This window comes from Strongylocentrotus purpuratus, unplaced genomic scaffold (assembly GCF_000002235.5).
Source record: "Strongylocentrotus purpuratus isolate Spur 01 unplaced genomic scaffold, Spur_5.0 spur5_scaffold_19, whole genome shotgun sequence".
NCBI classification, from domain to species: Eukaryota; Metazoa; Echinodermata; class Echinoidea; order Camarodonta; family Strongylocentrotidae; genus Strongylocentrotus; species Strongylocentrotus purpuratus.
In genome coordinates, this window is record NW_022145604.1 from 23,485,981 (window position 1) to 23,506,908 (window position 20,928).

General features: G+C 40.5%; 1 protein-coding gene across 1 annotated transcript; it reads right to left on the reverse strand.

Moving 5' to 3' along the window:
* Nucleotides 1-286: 286 nt before the first annotated feature.
* Nucleotides 287-10,678, reverse strand: LOC105437810 (NXPE family member 3-like). The gene is made up of 6 exons (XM_011664865.2): nt 10,673-10,678; nt 10,082-10,312; nt 8,000-8,200; nt 6,521-6,693; nt 5,690-5,751; nt 287-1,098 (listed from the first exon to the last, which is right to left on the reverse strand). Exons 1-6 carry the CDS (start codon nt 10,676-10,678, stop codon nt 290-292), a joined length of 1,482 nt encoding a protein of 493 aa, XP_011663167.2. The 3' UTR covers nt 287-289.
* Nucleotides 10,679-20,928: the final 10,250 nt, after the last annotated feature.

Genomic DNA, 20,928 nt, shown 5'->3' on the forward strand with positions numbered 1-20,928 from the left:
GTAAGTGAGCGGAGCGACCAAGGAAACATTGAATGTAAACAGAACTTTTACTGTGTAGCAACCAAGCTAGGAAACTTGATATTGAAGAGTCGAAAGTATGTGCACTAAAAAGCTGCTTCTACATTAAAATCTTTGCAATTCAAATAATTAGAGCCACTTTTTCTTATTTCATTCTTGCAAGGGGGCCTTGAACATAGATTTTTGTTATGGGGGGGGGGGGGGGGGGGTGGAGGAAATTTTAGTACTCTGCAACCCCCCCCCCCCCCCCCCCCCCCATCCCCTCCGCTATCTAGGCCTCTGGACATATGTGTGACAGTAATGTACGCATTCCACTAGATATAATTCCCTGGCCTGGATGAATGGCATCCACATTCGAAAATCCTACCACCATCGACCACTGGTCTATGAATCCAATTTTCTTATCGTAGCTCTTGAAGATTTCCCGAAGCTTCATGTCCAGTTCTCGCGCGTACCAATCGCTTACCGTTACAGACGATCCCGCGCTCCCGTGCGAACGGGTATTCGCGCTTTTGATGACGACAAGCGTCTCGGGACTTCGGCGATGCAATCTTTCCACCGCGGCCTTTATCCTCCTCACTCGATGCTCATAGAAACTCATGTTTAAGGTGGTTAGATGCGCCCAAATTGTAAACATGAAGACTGTATTTGGTGTCGCCTTTAACTCATCAAGAGCTTCCTCAATGTACTTCACTTCGGATGCATCCGTCCAGTTATTCCGGATCGGGTATCCGTGATGGCGATAGTGAACCGTAAAGTTGTTTACTTTGTCTTCAGCCAGAGAAGGGCCAACCTTCCAATTAGATTGCAAGGTTGGTGGATTTGGTTTGAGGGTACTCTTTAGAGTCTTCACGATGTATTCGTAATACTGTCTCGAGGTGGAGTCCCCGTGGAAATACAGGGTTTTATTGGTGAGGCATTTCAAGGAACTAGGGATTACAAAGTTACGAAGACGGCAGTAGTTGGAATACCAGTGCCCTTTGAAGAAGTAGCCCGCTGCCATGGGGTTAGAAAGACTGTGGGAACCTACGGCGCACGGAGGTAACCTCTCGTTAAAGCAATGAGCTGGACTCGATATGTCTGAAAGATATAAGATTCATAGTTACTTTACTTGTAATTCGTACATGTCATGAAGAAATTGAATAGGATGAACGACAATAACGTAAAATGCTTCTCATTACCCTTTTGTGCGTATAAAAAAGTTTACCCAACTTTTGGAGCTTCTCATTTTGAAGTTGTTACCTAATCTCATTTGTTTCTTCTAAGACGGTGCTTGATAAAATTTTAATGACTAATCTTTTAACATGAATATTTTTAAAGACACGCCAATACAAACGGTTTTAGGACAATTACCCCCTGGGCAATCACACCCGGAAAGTTACCCCCCAGAAAACTACCCCAAAGGACAATTACCCCCTGAAATATTACCCCCCGGAGAAGCTCCACTTGTATGTGTCTTTATACCATTGCATGACAATTTTTTCATGTTTTCTTATGTTTATGACTGACAATCACAGGTTCGTTTTCTTTCTTTTCCTTTACTACGCACTTGATTTAACTTTCCTCATGTTCATAATAGTTTTTCTTGGACGATGCATCTTAAATATAATGTTCATGTATTTAAAACATGTTTGCCCTTTCATGGATTTGAATGACTAAAGAAAAGCTGAAGTAATTGGCTTTTCAAAAAAAATTATTGAATGGCCATTTATTATATCGTATGCCCCTTATTTAAATATAGATGAATCATTTGAAGAGCTTGTGACGTGAATAACGAATTCGAAAAAATGAAAATTAATTCGAATTACGATTTGAATGACTAGAAAAAAACCAAAATAATCGGCATTTGATTTTGAATGCCTATTTCTTAAAATTATTTACAAATTATTTCGAGCACTAACGTGTTGTTTACGATATAATTAGGGGTCGTGTTACGATGGCTTTACGGATTGTTACGAGTAATGACGAGTACTTTACGTGAAGTTACGTGCACGTTACATGTATTTACGATTACCTTACGAATATATGTGTATACTTACGTTTTGTTTTCGATTTGGGGAAAGGTATAACAGCTGTTAAGTCGTAAGGACACATAAATACTCGTAACTAACTTGTTACTATTCGTAACAACAATTAAACAGGCCGCAAAATGCCCGTAACTTGCTCGTAATTATCCGTGAGAACTCGTGGTTCTAAAATTACCTTCAAAGCAATTTAGGTCCTTAAAGGGCACTAGAAATGTTATAAATAAGAATAAGAGCAATAACCATGCACTTTAAAGGCATTTGCCGTCTTAAAACAGAACCCAACTGTCCTTTTAAAGTTTCTCCTTCCCTTATTTTTGATCCTTCATGACTTTTGGATTGGATGAGTTATATGTATATTGCGGTGAATATGAGCTTATGATCAGAGTAGTGCGAGCGAGCGAGCACGTCCTTACTCGGAAAAAAAGATATTCATGAATTTCTATTAAAAGTTGAAACCGATCAAACTCAAAATGGCAACACCGTTTTCTTGCTTTTATTTTATAATTAAGGATTAAAGGTATAAACCACTTTTGGAAACACCCCCTCTCAACAACAGAAATAGAAGCTCTAATACCAATCATGTGAGAGAAAATGTTTTGACTAAAACGTGATGATACAAATTCTGCCTGGAAACCGTCTACTAATTGATATATTTGGTAAGTTATCACATTGATCCGGCCTGGATAGATATCGCGAACGCATTTCAAGTAGATTATTAAAGAAAGAAGACGATTCGATGTACCATTCTCGACTCTTAATCCTTGTATGAATCAAGTTCCCCCTCCTCCGCGCGAAGCGCGGAAGTTCTGACGATTCATTAAATTATTAAAAAAAGAAGGCGATTTCATGTACTATTCTCGACTCTTAATCCTTAATGTTTGAATCAAGTTCCCTTTCCTCCGCGCGTAGCGCGGAAGCTCTGACGTTTCATTAGATTATTCAAGAAAGAAGACGATTCGATGTCCATTCTCTACTTTTAATCTTTGTCTGAATTCAGTTCCCTCCCCCCCCCCCCCCTCCCGCGCGAAGCGCGGAAGCTTTGACGTTTTAATAAATTATTAGAGAAAAAAAGACGATTCGTTGTATCGTGTCCTTGTCTGAATTCAGTTTTTCCCCTCCCGTGCGAAGCGCGAAAGCTTTGACGTTGTCATTTGATTACTCTTAATCCACGTCTGAAATCATTTTTGCCCATCACGCGTAGCGCGGAAGCTTTCACGTTTCATTAAATCATTATAAAAAGAAGACGATTCGTTGTATCGTGTACTTTGACGTTTCATTTAATTATAACTCTTAATCCTAGTCTAAATTCAGTTGCCCCCCTCCCGCGCAAAGTGCGGAAGCTTTGCCGTTTCACTAAATTATTAGAGAAAGAAGACTATTCGTTGTACTGTTCTCTATGAATCCTTGTCTGAATTCAGTTTCCCCACATGATGTATGTATGGAACGTTCGTTCGCAAATCTTTTCATGCACAGCCCGAGTGGTGGGTAGCATGTTATCTCCCGACAGTGCTTGTCGCAATAACTTCTGAAAACGAATTGTATACTACTGTTATTGTTAACGGCCACTAATTAGGCCCATTAGTGACTATACAAAATATATGCTCTTCCTGGCTATTTGGGAATGTGTCAGTTTGCAACAGAAATGGAGAACGAATTTTGTTAAAAACCATGTGATATCACGAACATTTATAATTCACTTGTATGAAATTGAAAATAAGTCATGGTTGGATTTTATTGGGAGGGGGGGGGGGGGGCTAGCGCCCCCAAGCCCTCCTACCAGTTCGCCAGTGACATAGGCCTACATCAGCTTTTCAATAAAACAAAAATAAGTTGTGACATAATAATCTTACTTCAAAAATGAAAAATGTTTTAGGAAATATCAGGAAATAAAATGAGGGAAAAAAATAAATAAAGATACAATGAAGTGAATTTTAAAAAGGGTGAACGGAAACAACATAACAACTAGTGAACTATATTATAAGTCATACTAATGTCCGAAAATCTTTCTACTTGTCTCCGATCTCATCACGAAATCGTCACAGAGTTCATCTATGTTTACACTGTCCAGGATTGTCTGATGTGCATTGCAGATTGCTACTTTTGCGCTTCGCGCTTAACATTTAGCTCTATGATGCTGTTGATTGAACACTAAATTCATCAATTCCTGATGAAGCCGTATGAGTGAGAATTCAATTTATTCTTGTCTCATATACGATTGTCTCATTTACTTCGTATATATATATGTATTATAAAAATGAGATAGCAAAATATGTATATTGATAGTCATCTTGCGAGTAATAATCATTAAGTACTCTCATCGGGCTCTTTATCATTAATTTTTCTCTTAATTTTTTAAATTTGTTTTAGGGTGAATTATTGGGGGGGGGGGATGATTGTACAGGCCATCCCCCCACCTGAACTATTGGGGGATATATCCCCCCCCCCCCCATCCCCTGGGATCGACACCCATGCAAAGAGGTCACAAACAATTAAACTTTGATTATTTATTGCTTTGCCTCACTATTTATAAAGGGAAAAAAAAACTGAATTATAAACTGGAAGTTGAACCCTCAGGTCAACTTTATCAAAGTATCAAAGTACTAAGAGTAACACGCTGTCCTTACCGATTGAGCTAACGATGAGTTGATGAAAGATTGATTTGTATAATTACTATCACCCTATTGACCACCCTACCGGATTCCATGTGCGGATGCGCTGGTGTCCTTCGCAGGTGCGCATCCGCAGGTTTCACTCGCGCGCTCAATCTGGGCTCGCCGTGGTACGAAAAAATAAGACGCGAACGGTACGTTATGGAGTTGCTAATTGGGTTTTCATCGAATACAATTATACACTGAGATTAATTTTCTAGGTTTTACCCTTCTGTTGTAAATATGAGTTGAATCCGGCACAAATGAACGTCTACAGCGCTCCCGCCTAGTGCGGAGAACGCAGAGGCGAATTCCTGATCGGTTGAAATTTTAATCATAATTTTGAAATATTTGGGGTCATTTGTACCATGTGCTATCTGTAAACTCCCTTATACGTGTTACCTTCAGCAATGTACGATTAACATATATCTTTTCTAAACTGGGCAATTCCAAACCGATGATGCGCTGAGCAATTTTCCTTATTCTAGCACGTGTTCCATTACCAAAGTAATAAATAGGATTGAATGTCAAGATAGACTGAATGATTGGTTTATAGAACAGAACAAGAAGTGTATTGTCTATTTGTAGTTTCTTAAGTTGTCTAAGGAAATAAAGCCTCTGGTATGCTTTCTTCTAAATAATGTTGATACTTTCTGACCAATCCAATTTACATGATTTGGTAGTGCCAATATATTTGTACTCTCTCAACTGCTCGACTACTGGTAGGGTGTGGTCGGGTCTCGATTACTTGTCATGGTCCTACTTCCACAGATATCACCAGAACCCCAATGAAAACAACTATGATTATCCTTGAATGTGCAAACACCATTATGCTGTCAGACAACCACGAATAACAAGAAGACGATCCACAAATTGACAAATATACACAAATATGAGACAGGCAAATAACCAGTGACGGTCGCCACAGAGCAGAGCCCTATCTAAATATCTTCTTTTTTTGTCTGACTGACTGTCTGACTTATTGTTTACACTCACTTTTGTCTTGTTGAGTCACTGTCACAAAGTTGATTCCTCGAACTGGTATAGGTTGCTTTTGCCTGTAAAGAATGTACAAATATATTACGACAATATCGGCGTGAAAAAATGTACAGATTACTTGGAGTTGGACCAACTAGAACTTTTTTAAAAAATAAGATGGGACTTATTTATAATAATACTAATATTTAGCTTTTATATAGCGCGTATCACAAATGTCTCTAAGCGCTTTGCAAATATGCTATTACCCGGTCATTGGATTCAGTGCTTGCCCGCGCACACTGTGTGCACAATCTCCACCCCAGGGGAGCATTCCAGCCAAGCGTTACTTGACGCTCAAAAACTGTTTGATCAACAATGACGGCCGCATCCTACTGGGTACCCATTTAACACCTGGGTGGAGAGTAGCAAGTTCAGGTTAATATCCTGTCAAAGGATATTAGTGCCGTGTCGGGATTCGAACCCTCGACCTTCGCATCTCCAGTCAAGCGCCTTAAACTACTCTACCACGACACTCCCACAATTTATTTTAAGGAGAACCCGACATACTAACCTCTGGCATTTTTATCCCTGGCATTTTTACCCCTGGCATTTTCATCTCGTGAAAGTTATACACTTTATATTTTAATCTTTTTCATATTTACCTCTCTTATTTTCAAACTCTGATATTTTTAGCTCTGGCATTTTTACCTTCGACATTTTGAGTGCTGGAATTCTGACCACTAGCATCTTTACCTCCACCGGTTTTATCACTGACATTTTGACACCGAAGCCTCAAAATTTTTGTATGTATACCCCTTTCCCTCCCCCTGAGTTAACATGCATGCTTACCCCTTAAACAATGTCTGCTCTTGTTTTGTCATAGCAGGTTTGAAAAGAGCCGCTGAGAATTTCTTGTTGGCACAAGTCCAAGCAAAGTCTGAACAAGTCAAATTGGTCTTGGTTGGCGCTGTACAGAACCACGGCTCTGCTATCGCATGTCTTGTTAAATCACATATGGTTGCCTGTTTGATGGGAAGGAGGGGAGAGGAGATGGAGGTAGAGAGAACGGAAAGATAAGGAAGGGAAAAAACAACCGTTACCACAAAACGACTTTACTTACTAATTCTGCATTTATAATCAAATATACAGTGCGTCCCAGAAAAAAACGAAACCGATAATTTTCGATGTTTTATCATAACTTAATCACAATTATAATTAATAAATGACACATATCTGTAAAGCTTAGATCCCCCTTTTTCATTTGATGCAACTCATATGATGCATATTTCACGCATGAGTGATTAAAAACAATTTGAAGAAAGGAAACCAAAAAGGCACCGAAAATGTGATTATTTTGGTCCGCGGTGTCAGAACAAGTGTCACGCGCCTCCAATGAGCCGTGATTTATGACCGCGAATCCTTCATGATTCAGCCGCGGACCAAAAAAAACAAACATTTTGGGGGCAGTGTGGCAAGGGAAATCGGCACAAGCATAACAAGGGCAAGGTCGGGCAGCCAAATTTGGTATCAACTTAAAGCTTAGACGTCACAAAAAATGGTGGTATTAAAACTTAAGCGGAACTTTGCGGAACTCTAAACATTTCCTCTGGATTTATAAAAAAAAACATGGATAAATAGTCCATTTTCAGTGAATTACCCTACAGTACATGGGCGTAAATCCTTACGTAATACCTATTGTTCAGGGGGGGGGGGGATGATCTATTTATTCATCCCCCCTGAACAATAGGTATTACGTAAGGATTTACGCACATGCTATAGTATATCATGAAGATTGTGTTTCTGTTAATGTTAACCCATTCGTACTTAAAATCGGTGGCGCCTGCTCACTTTTTACTTGTCGCCCAAAATACGCTCGGTGCCCGGGCGGTCGCCGTTCGGGCAACGACCTAATCGAGCGTTCGCCGTCGAGCGATTAAGGTCAAAAATCGAAGCCGCTAGGTCGAGAGCTGCCGAGCGGTCGCCGCCCGGTTGTCACTTGGAAATTAGCCGGTGGCCGCGGTGAGGGACAGCTCGGTAGTCGACGGATCATCAATCGGTCACTGCCGGGACGCCCCCCTGAGAAGCTCCCCGATTTTGCCCAGTTTTGACCTAACATCGACCGGCGACCGACGGGAAATTCACAGGGCGCCTCCCAAGCATCGTTGGGGCTCTACAGCCTGCTCGACTTCTCCAAAAATTGTTGGGCGATGCCTAAATTCCAGCGGAGACCGAGCAGGCTATAAATCGGTCGGTCACCGCTCTGAGTTGTGACCATAGCTAGACAAAATATACATGAATTTAAAAAGAAATTCGATATTCTCTACTTACATTGGGTACGGGAGGAATTACATTACACAGTGTGTCTTCTACGACAGATTTTTTCCCAATCTTCCCTGTGAATCGTCCACTGTAGCCATATCTCGTTGGACAAGTATCGCGAGCTCGTCTCAATACATTCACGGCCTCGGCTGGATGGACAAGAATTACTCGGACGAAGGATTTTCCGACCCATCGTAAAGTGAAAGACGCCTAAATAGAGTGTAAATTCATTTCAAATCAATTAAAATGTTCTTGATTATAATCCAAACAAATCAGATCATTCTCAATTGTGATTGCAATTGATCACAATTTAAAAATTATTGTGTAACATAGATAATTGAGTGCGAAAGTAAAAATTGTAATAACCAGAAATGGCCAAAATTAACATACTACTGCATGTCTCTTCTGGAATTTAATATTCGGATGCAAAAAATACTTTTGTCAACATCTTTTCTTCATTTGTTTTAAAAAAGAAAAGGGGAAAATACCACATTTCGATAATCTGATAACGAACGATAATTATCAAGAATAAAGTATATTGATATAGTTAACAAAACATGTCATGATACAGTTTAAAATTGCATTAAACCGAAAACTTAAATAGCCCAATCCCCCCCCCCCCAAAAAAAAAAAAAAAACACCGCCACAAAGACCACATGAAAAGAGATAATACAAGAAGAAAACAAATTACATCCACGTGGGAGACAGGAAGCAAGGGATGACAATTTCAGCGAGATTATTAATATAGTAATAGTCGATAATTGAAATGAATAATGAAAAAAGGAGCAACAACAACAACAAACAAACAATTAATGAACCATACTAATCATTAGTGTACTTCGATCCTACTACGAACGTGTTTCAACGTGACCTGGTCGAGCATCAATTAGCAGTAGTATAATCCCCCATCACACCACACAAGTTCTCACTACGTTTTGGAACCGTCCTAGAAGATCGTAAAACGGGTTGTGGTCGGGGTAGAATGTGTAAGTAATGTCTTTAATACGATCCTAGTTCGTTCATACACAGTCCACACTATGTCCAACTCGTCTTTCCTCGTTCCACAGTCAGTTCAAATCAAGTTCATATCAAGTTCATATCAAGTTCATATCGGGTAAATTTGCCATTTCCAAGCAGTCCTAGCCCGTCCGTTGTCAGTTTAAACTAGTTATCAACTAATTCTACTTCGTTCCCAATATGTCCAAATCATTATTACTAGTTCGCAACTTGTTCTAACCAGTTTATAACCTAACCACCCCGTTCAGAGACAGTTCAACTCGTCCTCATTTTGCTCTTAGTGCGTTCGAACGCGCCATACAGTTCGTGTGAAATCCCGTAAGGGCTCGAGGGCTATACAACCTTATTTCCGTTCAATTATACTACCGCTAATTGATGCTCCACCATGTCACGTTGTAACACGTTCCTAGGAGGATCGAAGTACGGCATTTCCATTTGTAGTACGTCCATCTCGTTTTAAGTACGTTGTCACCTCGTCGAATTGCAGGACCGGTAAAAGTTTGAACAGGATCAAAGTTCTAGAGCACCCTTCACGTCCAAGCCAGTCCGAGTCTGTCCATGAAGTTCTTAAAAAGATCTTAAAAAGTTGCTACTACGTTCATTCCGTTCGCAAACAGTTTGAGCCCGTTTGGCTACATTTTCGAGAACGAAGTGAACACTAGTGTGGTTTGATTGGGGCTTGAAATTAAATTATAATTCAAGTAACAAATGCGAAAAATTGAAATAATGTGTATAATGTTAAATATCTTTTTGCGAAAATCCAGAGAAGGATTAAAGAGTGCGACATGAAATGAAATTGTAATAACAAATTTGATGTAGTTCACGGTTTGTATACAGTCAAAATTTGAAAGCAAGTTATGTCTTGACATTTAGTTTGCTTGTTAAAAATAATGGAATATCCAGAATAGACTGTCGTGGTCAAAAAAGGGAAAAAAAAGTTACCAGCCCACAACTTTAAAAGAAATGGGATTTGAATGTCTTTACTTGTAGAACAGTAATGAGGGTGTAAGTAGAATATGTAATAGAGAAGAAATTTGAAAAAAGAGTTGACTAGCCATTTTGTTGTTTACGAACCTTGTAATTGCCATCTCCAAGATAAACAACTTCTCCATCGGTAGAAGCACCGGCTTTAAAGTCATTATTGTAGATCCTGACCCGAATATAATCTCCTCCATTTACTTTTGATTTATTTGTGCTGTCTCTGGCCTCAATGATGATGTCCAGACGATCACATATTTGGTATTTCCTTTGGGCATCGATGATGTAAAACGTAGAATATCGAACACTTGTAATACCCGCGGTTTCCTTTAAAAAATATGTATATCAATCTAAAATGTTCATAAACATTAAAGAAAATGCATAAAACTTCTTTAAATTCGGATTCAATAGTGAACGAGGACATATAAATGATGTGTGATATTAATATCACACCGATTACTTTATTCTGTCAGTGATACAAATGAAAGGCCGAGGCAAATCCGTACAGAGGCTGCTTGTAGATTGTACGGAAACCGTGCAATTTCAGTGCAGTAGCCGTGTAGTCTCCGCAGCCTTCGCACTTCCGCACAGATATCGTATGGAGCACGTACAGCGTTCGGGCAGAGGTTGCGCGGAGAAGTCGCAGTGACCGTGCAGCCGCCGTGCCGTTTATGAGCGTTTGTTTACCCCCATGTTCACCAAAAAATCGTACGTTTGCTGCACGATCAGTTTGAGACCTCCGCGCGACACCCGTGCGGTGATTGTGCGGAAATCGTGTCATTTCAGTGCAGTAGCCGTGCAGTCTCAGCAGCCTCCGCATCGAAAGCTGCACGTGCTGCGTACGATTTTCGAGCGAAGGCTGCGGAGACTGCACGGCTACTGCACTGAAATTGCACGATTTCCGTACAATCTCCAAGTAGCCTCTGTACGGATTTGCCCCAGCTTGCCACCGAGGGCCAATACAAGAAATGGCACGGTTGTGAAGCTGCTAAAGTAGGGACTTTTAGATTTGCACGTCGACAGCTTTGACTGCAACGTGTGACGTCATGTTAAGGCACTGCGCATGCGTTACGTCGTCTCAGTCGGCGATCGAGAATGCGTCAACCTTGATTCTCCTTAATCTAGTACATACATAAATACATATAGCGCCTTTACATGCTCAAGGTACTAGTATGCCGCGTGCGCATAAAATATACAGTTCCTCAGGTAGACAAAGGAACATCCCTTCCCTGCTATTATGTAAAAATGTGTGGAACAGGTGTCACATGCATATTCACCTGTTCTACACATTTTCACATAATAGCAGTGATGGGATGTTCTTTTGTTGAGGGTAGAATGAGGAACTGTATATTTTGTCTTCTTTCTTTGTCCGTGATGTTCATAGTGTTACTTCCTGCATGCATGTATATCGTCGAGTGCAATCTAAAAGATTTCTAATTGTAGTCAACATGGGCAGCTAAGTACGTTGACACGCATGATCAGTCGGCATTCGTCGTGTTCTCGTCCACTCAATCTTAAAGTCCCTAATGTAACTTTTCGCTAAACCGTAACCTAGCGCAAAATTAACTGAAAAAAAAGTTTCACTTCAGCGGATACGTTATAATACCCATACACAATGTAAAAGTTGAGGAGCACACGCTAACCGTGATATGTAGCACAACAATTGCAAACCATATGGTGGCCCTGAAGGGACATCGCGAATCACAAACTTTGATGTGAAATTCGTGATGTAATATGCGACAATTCTCATTTTAATTGTCGAGAATTTCGTCATGGACTATACGCGGCAGAATATGCACCTCGTCGAATATTTTGTAACGATTTTTAAAAATTGTATTAGTTATCTTCTTTCTCCCTTAAATTATATGTGCTTTCGTTCTCCCATATTGCTCCGATTGTCTCATTTTCGCTCGCTCGACCACTGCAGCACAAACATAGCTCGTTCGACGTCACTACCAAACTAGCCAATCAGCTGTTAATGACGTCATATTGAATGCGGCGGCAAATATATATTTTGTGAAATTATCGAGAAATTGACTATTTCTAATTGCAAACTAGTTTTATTTTTGGATGGAAAAGCAGCCATTGTTATCTTGACATTCATTGAAGTAATCAGGATAGGGTAAGTTACTTCTCAGATGATTCAAGAGGTCCATTTTGTAGATATTTTTTTAATTTCTTAGAATGCTCCACTGTGTTGCAGGGTACCGGGTGTATGCCATTGGGTGTGATGTGTTCGCGCGCTATAAGTACAGGCCACCGCGCCGTCGGGTGTATTCTCGTACTGATGTAGGTGCAAAGCTAGAATGGCTACCACGCCCACTTCCCTCTCTATGCCTTTCTGAACATTCCTTTCCTTCTCAATACAATAACTTTCACCTGCCTAAGTTATTCAAACCATACCGCCTCGCCACTTCCATTACGTAATCATTAAAAGGATCCGCATATACAACATTTTCCTGCTATACGTTGTACTGTAGGAAAATACAAATCTCCCTGGTATACCTTACAGTCCAAATGATAAATACGTGCCTTTAACGAAGCAGGCGACAATCGGCGTAGCAGACGACACGATGGTAATTTTGTATGTGAGATTGCTTTGCTAAATATAAATTACTTTGTTAATAAATATCAACTAAAATTTCTTTAACATTTCTTTAAACCATCATTGATATTTAATAATTCATGAGTGAGTAAACGAAACATACCAAACTATATAATTATATGAAATACTTGGTGGCAATTAGGGGAGTTTGACGTGATGACCGATTGCACCCCTCTGTTAATAACCGAATAGTCCATGGTGTGTCATGAATATTCATGTTTTTGCTTACCTCGGCTAAATGTTTGCTTTTACTAAATTGAAAAATTACGGTGGGGGTTGGATGAAATGGACAAAATGAAATAGGCAGAAGTGATCTATGATAATTCATGCTTTTTATGTTTCGTGTGCTCGACCTATAATCTTCAAATCGCTAAGCAAACTGAGTCCAAAGTTAGACTTGTTTCACATGTGTATTATAGGCAATGACGAGCTTGGAACTTATTTTGAAAAATTACGGTGGATGAACTTTTAAAAGTCAATGAGACATGAGGGCTCCATTGAAAGAGCTAGTGATAACGTACGTCGGGGTGGATGTGCTTTTCGTTTAAACAAAAAATGAATTGTTAACGATTTAAAAAAAAAAAACGTCCATAGGCTAACATGTTAGGCTACTGACTCTGACCATGCTCTGACGATAGGGGGCGTTGTGAAATGAGACTAAACGGAGCAATATGCTCTCTCTCTCTCTTTCTTAATAGCTGTCACTTATATAACCTCTCTCCTTCTCCCCGCTCTGTATCTCCCTCGTCTCTCTCTCTCTCTATCCTTCCTCTCTCTCTCCCTCTCTCTCTTTCTTATCTCCTTCTCTCTTTCTCTCGTTATCATTCTCTCTCTAATCTTTCTCTCCCTTCCTGTGTTTCTCTCTTTCTATCTTCCTTTCTCCGCTCTCTTTCTCTTTATGTCTCTTTCCTCTCTCTTTCTGTGTAATAAAAGCTGTTGTTCTGCTACAGCCAAGCTTTAAAGCCTCTCTAAATAGACCAATTCACGGTTAGAACATGACCCAAATTACCCCGAATATCCACAGATCTTCAAAATATGAAGCGGTCCCACTTTGTACATTTTGAAATTATCACTTCTACAGCAATGGAGGTACTACATACATAGCTTTTGTTTCTCCTTTTCAAATAATACTTTCATCTGTGTATCATGGAGTGCACTGCTTGTGCATAAATATATAATGATTACATAACTTTCATGAGCACGTATCCAGTATTTTGTCTCCGTGTATTTCAACCATTTGATCTGCAATGAACCTTTATCTGCTCATGCTCAGACTGCAACTGTGAACTGGTCGATTGTGGGAAGGCCCCGAAATTTGGTGGCTTTAGTTCACTTAAATTGTGTAATTATGTAAAAGAGGATGTCATTTAAAAGACATTTCTTGTTGGATCCACCACTGGTTAAAGTGTAAACTGCCGCTAAAGTGTAACCTGCCGCTAAAGTGTAACATATGCTGCTAAAGTGTAACCTGCTGCCAAAGAGTAACCTGCTGCCAGGCGCGTCCACAGGGGGGGGGGGGGGGGGGGGGGGGGGGGGGGGGGGGTTAAACCCCCCTTTGGATTTTTTTTGATTAAAAAAATATATATATTTATTACAAAAATAAAAAATGAATAAATATTCCCATGGCTGACCTAAAAAAGCTAACCTTAGCCCCCCCCCCCCTCCCCAACGGAGCAAAATGTCAAATTTTCAAATTTCGAGACCAAAAAAAAAAAAAAAAAAAAGCGTCCTGCCGCTAAAGTGTAACCTGCTGTTAAAGTGTAACCTGCTGCTAAAGTGTAACCTGATGCTTATGTGTAACCTGATGTTAAAGTGTAACCTGCTGATATAGTGTAACCTGCTGTTAAAGTGTCACCTGCTGTTAAAGTGTAACCTGATGCTAAAGTGTAACCTGCTGTTAAAGTGTAACCTGCTGCTCGATGCTTACCTGATGCTAAAGTGTAACCTGCTGCTAAAGTGTAACCTGCTGCTAAAGTGTAACCTGCTGCTATAGAGTCACCTGCTGTTAAAGTGTGGCCTGATGCTAAAGTGTAACCTGCTGCTAATGTGTAACCTGCTGATATAGAGTCTGTTAAAGTGTAACCTGCTGCTCGAGTATTACCTGCTGTTAAAGTGTAACATGCTGTTGAAGTGTAACCTGCTGTTAAAGTGTAACATGCTGTTAAAGTGTAACCTGCTGCTAATGTGTAACCTGCTGCTATAGAGTCTGTTAAAGTGTAACCTGCTGCTATAGAATCTGTTAAAGTGTAACCTGCTGCTATAGAGTAACCTGCTGCTCGAGGCTTACCTGCTGCTGAAGTGTAACCTGCTTCTAAATTGTAACCTGCTGCTAAAGTGTAACCTGCTGCTAGAGAATCTGTTAAAGTGTAACCTGCTGCTATAGAGTAACCTGCTGCTCGAGGCTTACCTGCTGCTGAAGTGTAACCTGCTTCTAAATTGTAACCTGCTGCTAAAGTGTAACCTGCTGCTATAGAGTCACCTGCTGTTAAAGTGTAACCTGCTGCTATAGAGTAACATGCTGTTAAAGTGTAACCTGCTGCTAACGTGTAACCTGCTGTTAAAGTGTAACCTGCTGACATAGAGTCTGTTAAAGTGTAACCTGCTGCTATAGTGTAACCTGCTGCTATAGAGTCTGTTAAAGTGTAACCTGCTGCTATAGAGTCTGTTAAAGTGTAACCTGCTGCTAAAGTGTAACCTGCTGCTATAGAGTCTGTTAAAGTGTAACCTGCTGCTATAGTGTAACCTGCTGCTAAAGAGTCTGTTAAATTGTAACCTGCTGCTATAGTGTAACCTGCTGCTATAGAGTCTGTTAAAGTGTAACCTGCTGCTATAGAGTCTGTTAAATTGTAACCTGCTGCTCAAGTGTAACCTGCTGCTATAGAGTCTGTTAAAGTGTAACCTGCTGCTCGAGTCTTACCTGCTGTTAAAGTGTAACATGCTGTTGAAGTGTAACCTGCTGTTAAAGTGTAACCTGCTGCTATAGAATCTGTTAAAGTGTAACCTGCTGCTATAGAGTAACCTGCTGTCCGAGGCTTACCTGCTGCTAAAGTGTAACCTGCTGCTATAGAGTCTGTTAAAGTGTAACCTGCTGCTCCAGTCTTAGCTGCTGTTAAAGTGTAACCTGATGCTAAAGTGTACCTGCTGTTAAAGTGTGACATGCTGTTATAGAGTCACCTGCTGCTTAAGTGTAACCTGCTGTTAAAGTGTAACCGGGTGTGGATGTCCGGGGGCATAGGCAACATAAGTTGGGGGACAGGGGGGCAAAAAATCAGTAAAGGAGTATAAAAGTTGGTTTGTATTTTAAACCCAAAAGAACATAATAAAAACCTAAATTAAATCACATATAAAATTACATGCAAAGAAAAGGAAAGTTGACATGAATTAAATTTCCTAAACATTTCGCATGCCACCTATATTTATCAATGGAGGTTTTTATAATAGCGATACGCGCATATCGCGGACATATTGTGAGAGAATGGGAAAGCGTGCGTGTTTTTTATAGGGGTGAGAAGACATGAGCCCCTGAACGCTGGCGTACTGTTTTTTTTTTTGGGGGGGGGCGGTATTTCTTATTCGATACCGGTGATTTACAAATGTTGCTAAATTGAAATGATTTTCCGGTATTTTTCCTCAATTTGCTTGTATTAAAGTCATACCTTTTTATGCGTTTGTTGGAAAAATTAGAAATTCCCAAATTAACAGTGGGGCGAAATATATGCTTATTTAGAAGCCCGCATGTCAGGGCCTGTAGTACGGCTGGGCTCGGGGGCTCGAGCCCCCCTCGATTTAAATTATGTTACCGAGCATATTGCTCTGGGGCGGTATTCTGAACCCTGCATTATCTCTAATATTGTTGTATCTTTGGAGATAAGATAAAGTTGGTATTCTGAACATTGTTGTATTAAACTTTTGTTGTATCTTTTGTTGTATCTTTTCTCTCATCTCATTGGCCGCGCCTGCGCTCATACTTTGGTGCGCTTGTAATTGTGCGTATTATTAATAAAGTGGCGTTTAACAGGTAGGGGGTTGTTGTATCTTTCGTAGTGATATAATGGCGGCAATATTCCTTGCCCTGAACCAACTTCGTGCCAAAAGACGAGTTAGAAGAAGATTGTGTGTTGACCGGAAACATCACAGATGAGAACTTTCTAAGAAATTACATGCTAGGATATGACGATTTTAATGCTCTCTTCTTAACCAATATAGTGAAAGCGCGATCTGTCTTCATGATCCACATTCAAAAGCGCATAATGATGACGCGCGTAATAAGCTCTTAAATAACTAATTACGCCCAAGATTAGTAAGCGCTAGGCGCGATTCCATGACATTTGCTCCGGCGACAATTGCTCCGCTGTAAATTTCATACACTAATCGAATGGCTAACTTCAACCCTGGATTCAACACTATACCCTACCCTAAACCTAACCCTAAACCTAACATAAAACCCTATTGAAACCCTAACTCTAACCCTACATCTTAGACGAAATAAAGCCCGGAGCAATTGTCGCAGGAGCAAATGTCGTGTCACCCTAGGCGCATCTTCAAATATGTCATTGAGTATTCCTATTGGTTAACCTACTTATCATGCTTATATATATATTTTGATTGGTAGGGTCCATACTAATGGGCGTGTCAACAGTGGTCAAAGATAAGATAGAGGCGGTCCTTCAAGAGATAACACAGGGATAAAATGATGTTCAGAATACCAACTTACAACTCTGGGAGATACAACAAAAGATAACACAAAACTTACAACAATGTTCAGAATACCACTCCCTGTTGTCTCATTTTCGCTCGCTGGACCATTGCCAGCACAAACGTAGCTACTTCGACGGCACTACCAAACTAGAATGTTCCACTATGTTGCAGGGTGCAGGGGCGTCGCCAAAGGGGGGTGTGGGGGTGTGACACCCCCCCACCTGTCAGGATATTGTCGGTAAAATTGCGCTGCCGTCGGGAAAAAGAGAAAAGGGGGAGAGAAAAAAAGAGAGGGAAAAAAAGAGAGGGAAAAGGAGAGGGAAAGGGAGAGAAAAGAAAAAAAGAAAAGGAAAAGAAAGGAAAGAAAGGACAAGAAAGAAAAGAAAAGAGAAGAAAGAAAGAGAAAAGAGAAAAAGAGGGAGGAGAGGAAAGAAAGGAAAAAAAAAAAAGGAAAAAAGAAGTAATAAGAGTGAAAGGGAAACAAAAGAAACGGGAGATGAAAGAGAGGAGAGAGATGGGAGGTAAGAGTCTGAGAGAGGAGAAGTGGAAGTAAAAGAGAGAAGGGGGTTGTTGGGTGGAGTCGTCTCGTCGAGGGAGCAAGAAAGACACGGGTAAATATGTTGCTGTGTCGGGTCAGCTGTGTCGGAATTCTTGCTCGATCCTCGTGTACTATATCAATGCAGAAGTTTAAAGTCGGTGAGATGTATGTTTTTTCCCCTACGAACTGTGACTTCTTATCCACTGTGACGACTTTAAGAGTGACTACAACTACAATACTTGTATTTTCTCGAAGTTTCACTTTCCTATAATATCAGCTATAGAAATTTTTTCGGGGAAACTAAATTTCAACAAGGTTTAAGAGTCAACAACGGTACGACGAATCGTCTTCCTTTCTTTATATTGTGATGAAACGCCAAAAATTCCGCGCTTTGCGCGGAAGGGGAAACTTCATTTAGACGAGTCGAGAACGGTACAACGAATCGTCTTCTTTCTCTAATAATTTAAGGAAACGTCAAAGCTTCCGCGCTTCGCGCGGTAGTGGAGAACTGAATTCAGAAAAATAGAGCTTATTAAAAGTCGAAAAAGGTACAACGAATCGTGTTCTTTCTCTAATAATTTGAGGAAACGTCAAAGCTTTCGCGCTTCGCGCGAGAGGGGGAAACTGAATTCAGATGAATAGGGCTTAATAAGATTCGAAAACGGTACGAGAAATCGTCTTCCTTTCTCTATATTGTGATGAAACGCCAAAAATTCCGCGCTTTGCGCGGAAGGGGAAACTTCATTTAGACAAGTCGAGAACGGTACAACGAATCGTCTTCTTTCTCTAATAATTTAAGGAAACGTCAAAGCTTCCGCGCTTCGCGCGAGAGTGGAAAACTGAATTCAGATGAATAGGGCTTATTGAAAGTCGAAAACGGTACAACGAATCGTGTTCTTTCTCTAATAATTTGAGGAAACGTCAAAGCTTTCGCGCTTCGCGCGAGAGGGTAAAATGAATTCAGATGAATAGGGCTTAATAAGATTCGAAAACGGTACGAGAAATCGTCTTCCTTTCTCTATATTGTGATGAAACGCCAAAAATTCCGCGCTTCGCGCGGAAGGGGAAAACTTCATTTAGACGAGTCGAGAACGGTACAACGAATCGTCTTCTTTCTCTAATAATTTAAGGAAACGTCAAAGCTTCCGCGCTTCGCGCGAGAGTGGAGAACTGAATTCAGAAAAATAGAGCTTATTAAAAGTCGAAAAAGGTACAACGAATCGTGTTCTTTCTCTAATAATTTGAGGAAACGTCAAAGCTTTCGCGCTTCGCGCGAGAGGGGGAAACTGAATTCAGATGAATAGGGCTTAATAAGATTCGAAAACGGTACGAGAAATCGTCTTCCTTTCTCTATATTGTGATGAAACGCCAAAAATCCCGTGCAGGGCTCCAGTTTCCAGTGGGACGTGTTCATCGGAAGGGGAAAACTTTATTTAGACGAGTCGAGAACAGTACGACGAATCGTCTTCTTTCTCTAATAATTGAAGGAAACGTCAAAGCTTCCGCGCTTCGCGCGATAGGGGGAAACTGAATTCAAACAAAATTAATAGGGCTTATTTAGAGTCGAAAACGGTACAACGAATAGTGTTTTTCTCTAATAATTTGAGGAAACGTCAAAGCTTTCGCGCTTCGCGCGATAGGGGGAAACTGAATTCAGATGAATAGGGCTTATTAAGAGTCGAAAACGGTACGACGAATCGTCTTCTTTCTCTAATAATTTAATGAAACGTCAAAACTTCCGCGCTTCACGTAGGAGGGGGTAGCTTCATTCAGATAAGGATTAAGAGTCGAGAACAGTACACCGAATCGTCTGCTTTTTCTCATAATTTAATGAAACGTCAAAGCTTCCGCGCTTCGCGCGAGAGGGGGAAAAACTGAATTCAGACAAGGATAAAGAGTCGAGAACAGTACACCGAGTCGTCTGCTTTTTCTCATAATTTAATGAAACGTCAAAGCTTCCGCGCTTTGCGCGGGAGGGGGGGGGGAACTGAATTCAGAAAAGGATAAACAGTCGAGAACGATACAGCAAATCGTCTTCTTTTTTATAATAATTTAATGAAACGTCAAAGCTTTCGCGCTTCGCGCGGGAGGGTGGGGGGAACTTCATTCAGCCAAGGATTACCAGTCGAAAACGGTACAATTAATCGTCTTTTTTTCCTAATAATTTAAGGAAACCTCTAAGCTTCCGCGCTTCGCGCGGGAGGCCCATCACCCACCCCCCCCCCTAATGAGCGTGCTTTTAAGTGATTCTCTTGCTCACTACCGCCCCTCCCTAAAATAAGATCCTAGCTCCGCGCCTGCATTAAAATATATAGCTATGATGCTGACTAAATTGAAGAAATAATTCGTATATTTATGTCGTCGAGGAAAATGACCATTTTGCGCATATGCAAGTACTATATATAGTCCATAGGAAAAACAATTTAGCCTTCGGCCCCAGGTTTATAGGGTTGAATTTGTAGATATTGGACATTTAATTTTGTCGGTAATTGGTGGCTAGTTTTGTCGGTAATCGTTGGCCTCGACACCCCCCCACTGAAAAAGGTCTAGCGACGCCCCTGGCAGGGTGTATATGCCATTTGGTGAACCAGGTGTGCGGAAATGGTGTGTTGGGGAGGGGAAGTGAGAGTGTTCGTGTGTGTGTGTGGTAATTGTATGTGTGTCAACAATTAAAGACTAATAATGACAGATGGCTAATCATAAATCTACAATGACGAGTAAACTGTCTACATCACAGTACACAGATAAATGTGACTTGAAGGTATATAGCAGACGGCAATCGGTGGATCAGACGGGATTGGATAGTGATTTTGTATGTGGGATTGCTTTGCTAAATATAAAATACAAGAACCTTTTCCATATCTTTAAATTAACATTGATATCTGATAATTAAATAGTTAGTAAAATAAACCTACCAAACTACATCATAATACAATGAAATACTTGACTTAAAGTAGGGGAGTTTGATGTGGTGCACAATTGCACCCCTCTCTAAATAATCGAATAGTCCATGGTGTTCATGAATATTCATGTTTTTGCTTACCTCTGCAAAATGCTTGCCTATACTAAATGGAAAAATAACGGTGGGGGGGGGGGTGTGGC

Excerpts from the sequence above, each read along its gene's own strand:
- LOC105437810 (XM_011664865.2), bottom strand. Across the intron at positions 5,752-6,520 it reads GAGCAGACATTGTTTAAGGG|GCAAAAGCAACCTATACCAG; the intron begins GTAAGCATGCAT and ends CATTCTTTACAG. Across the intron at positions 1,099-5,689 it reads AGTGACTCAACAAGACAAAA|ACATATCGAGTCCAGCTCAT; the intron begins GTGAGTGTAAAC and ends TATATCTTTCAG.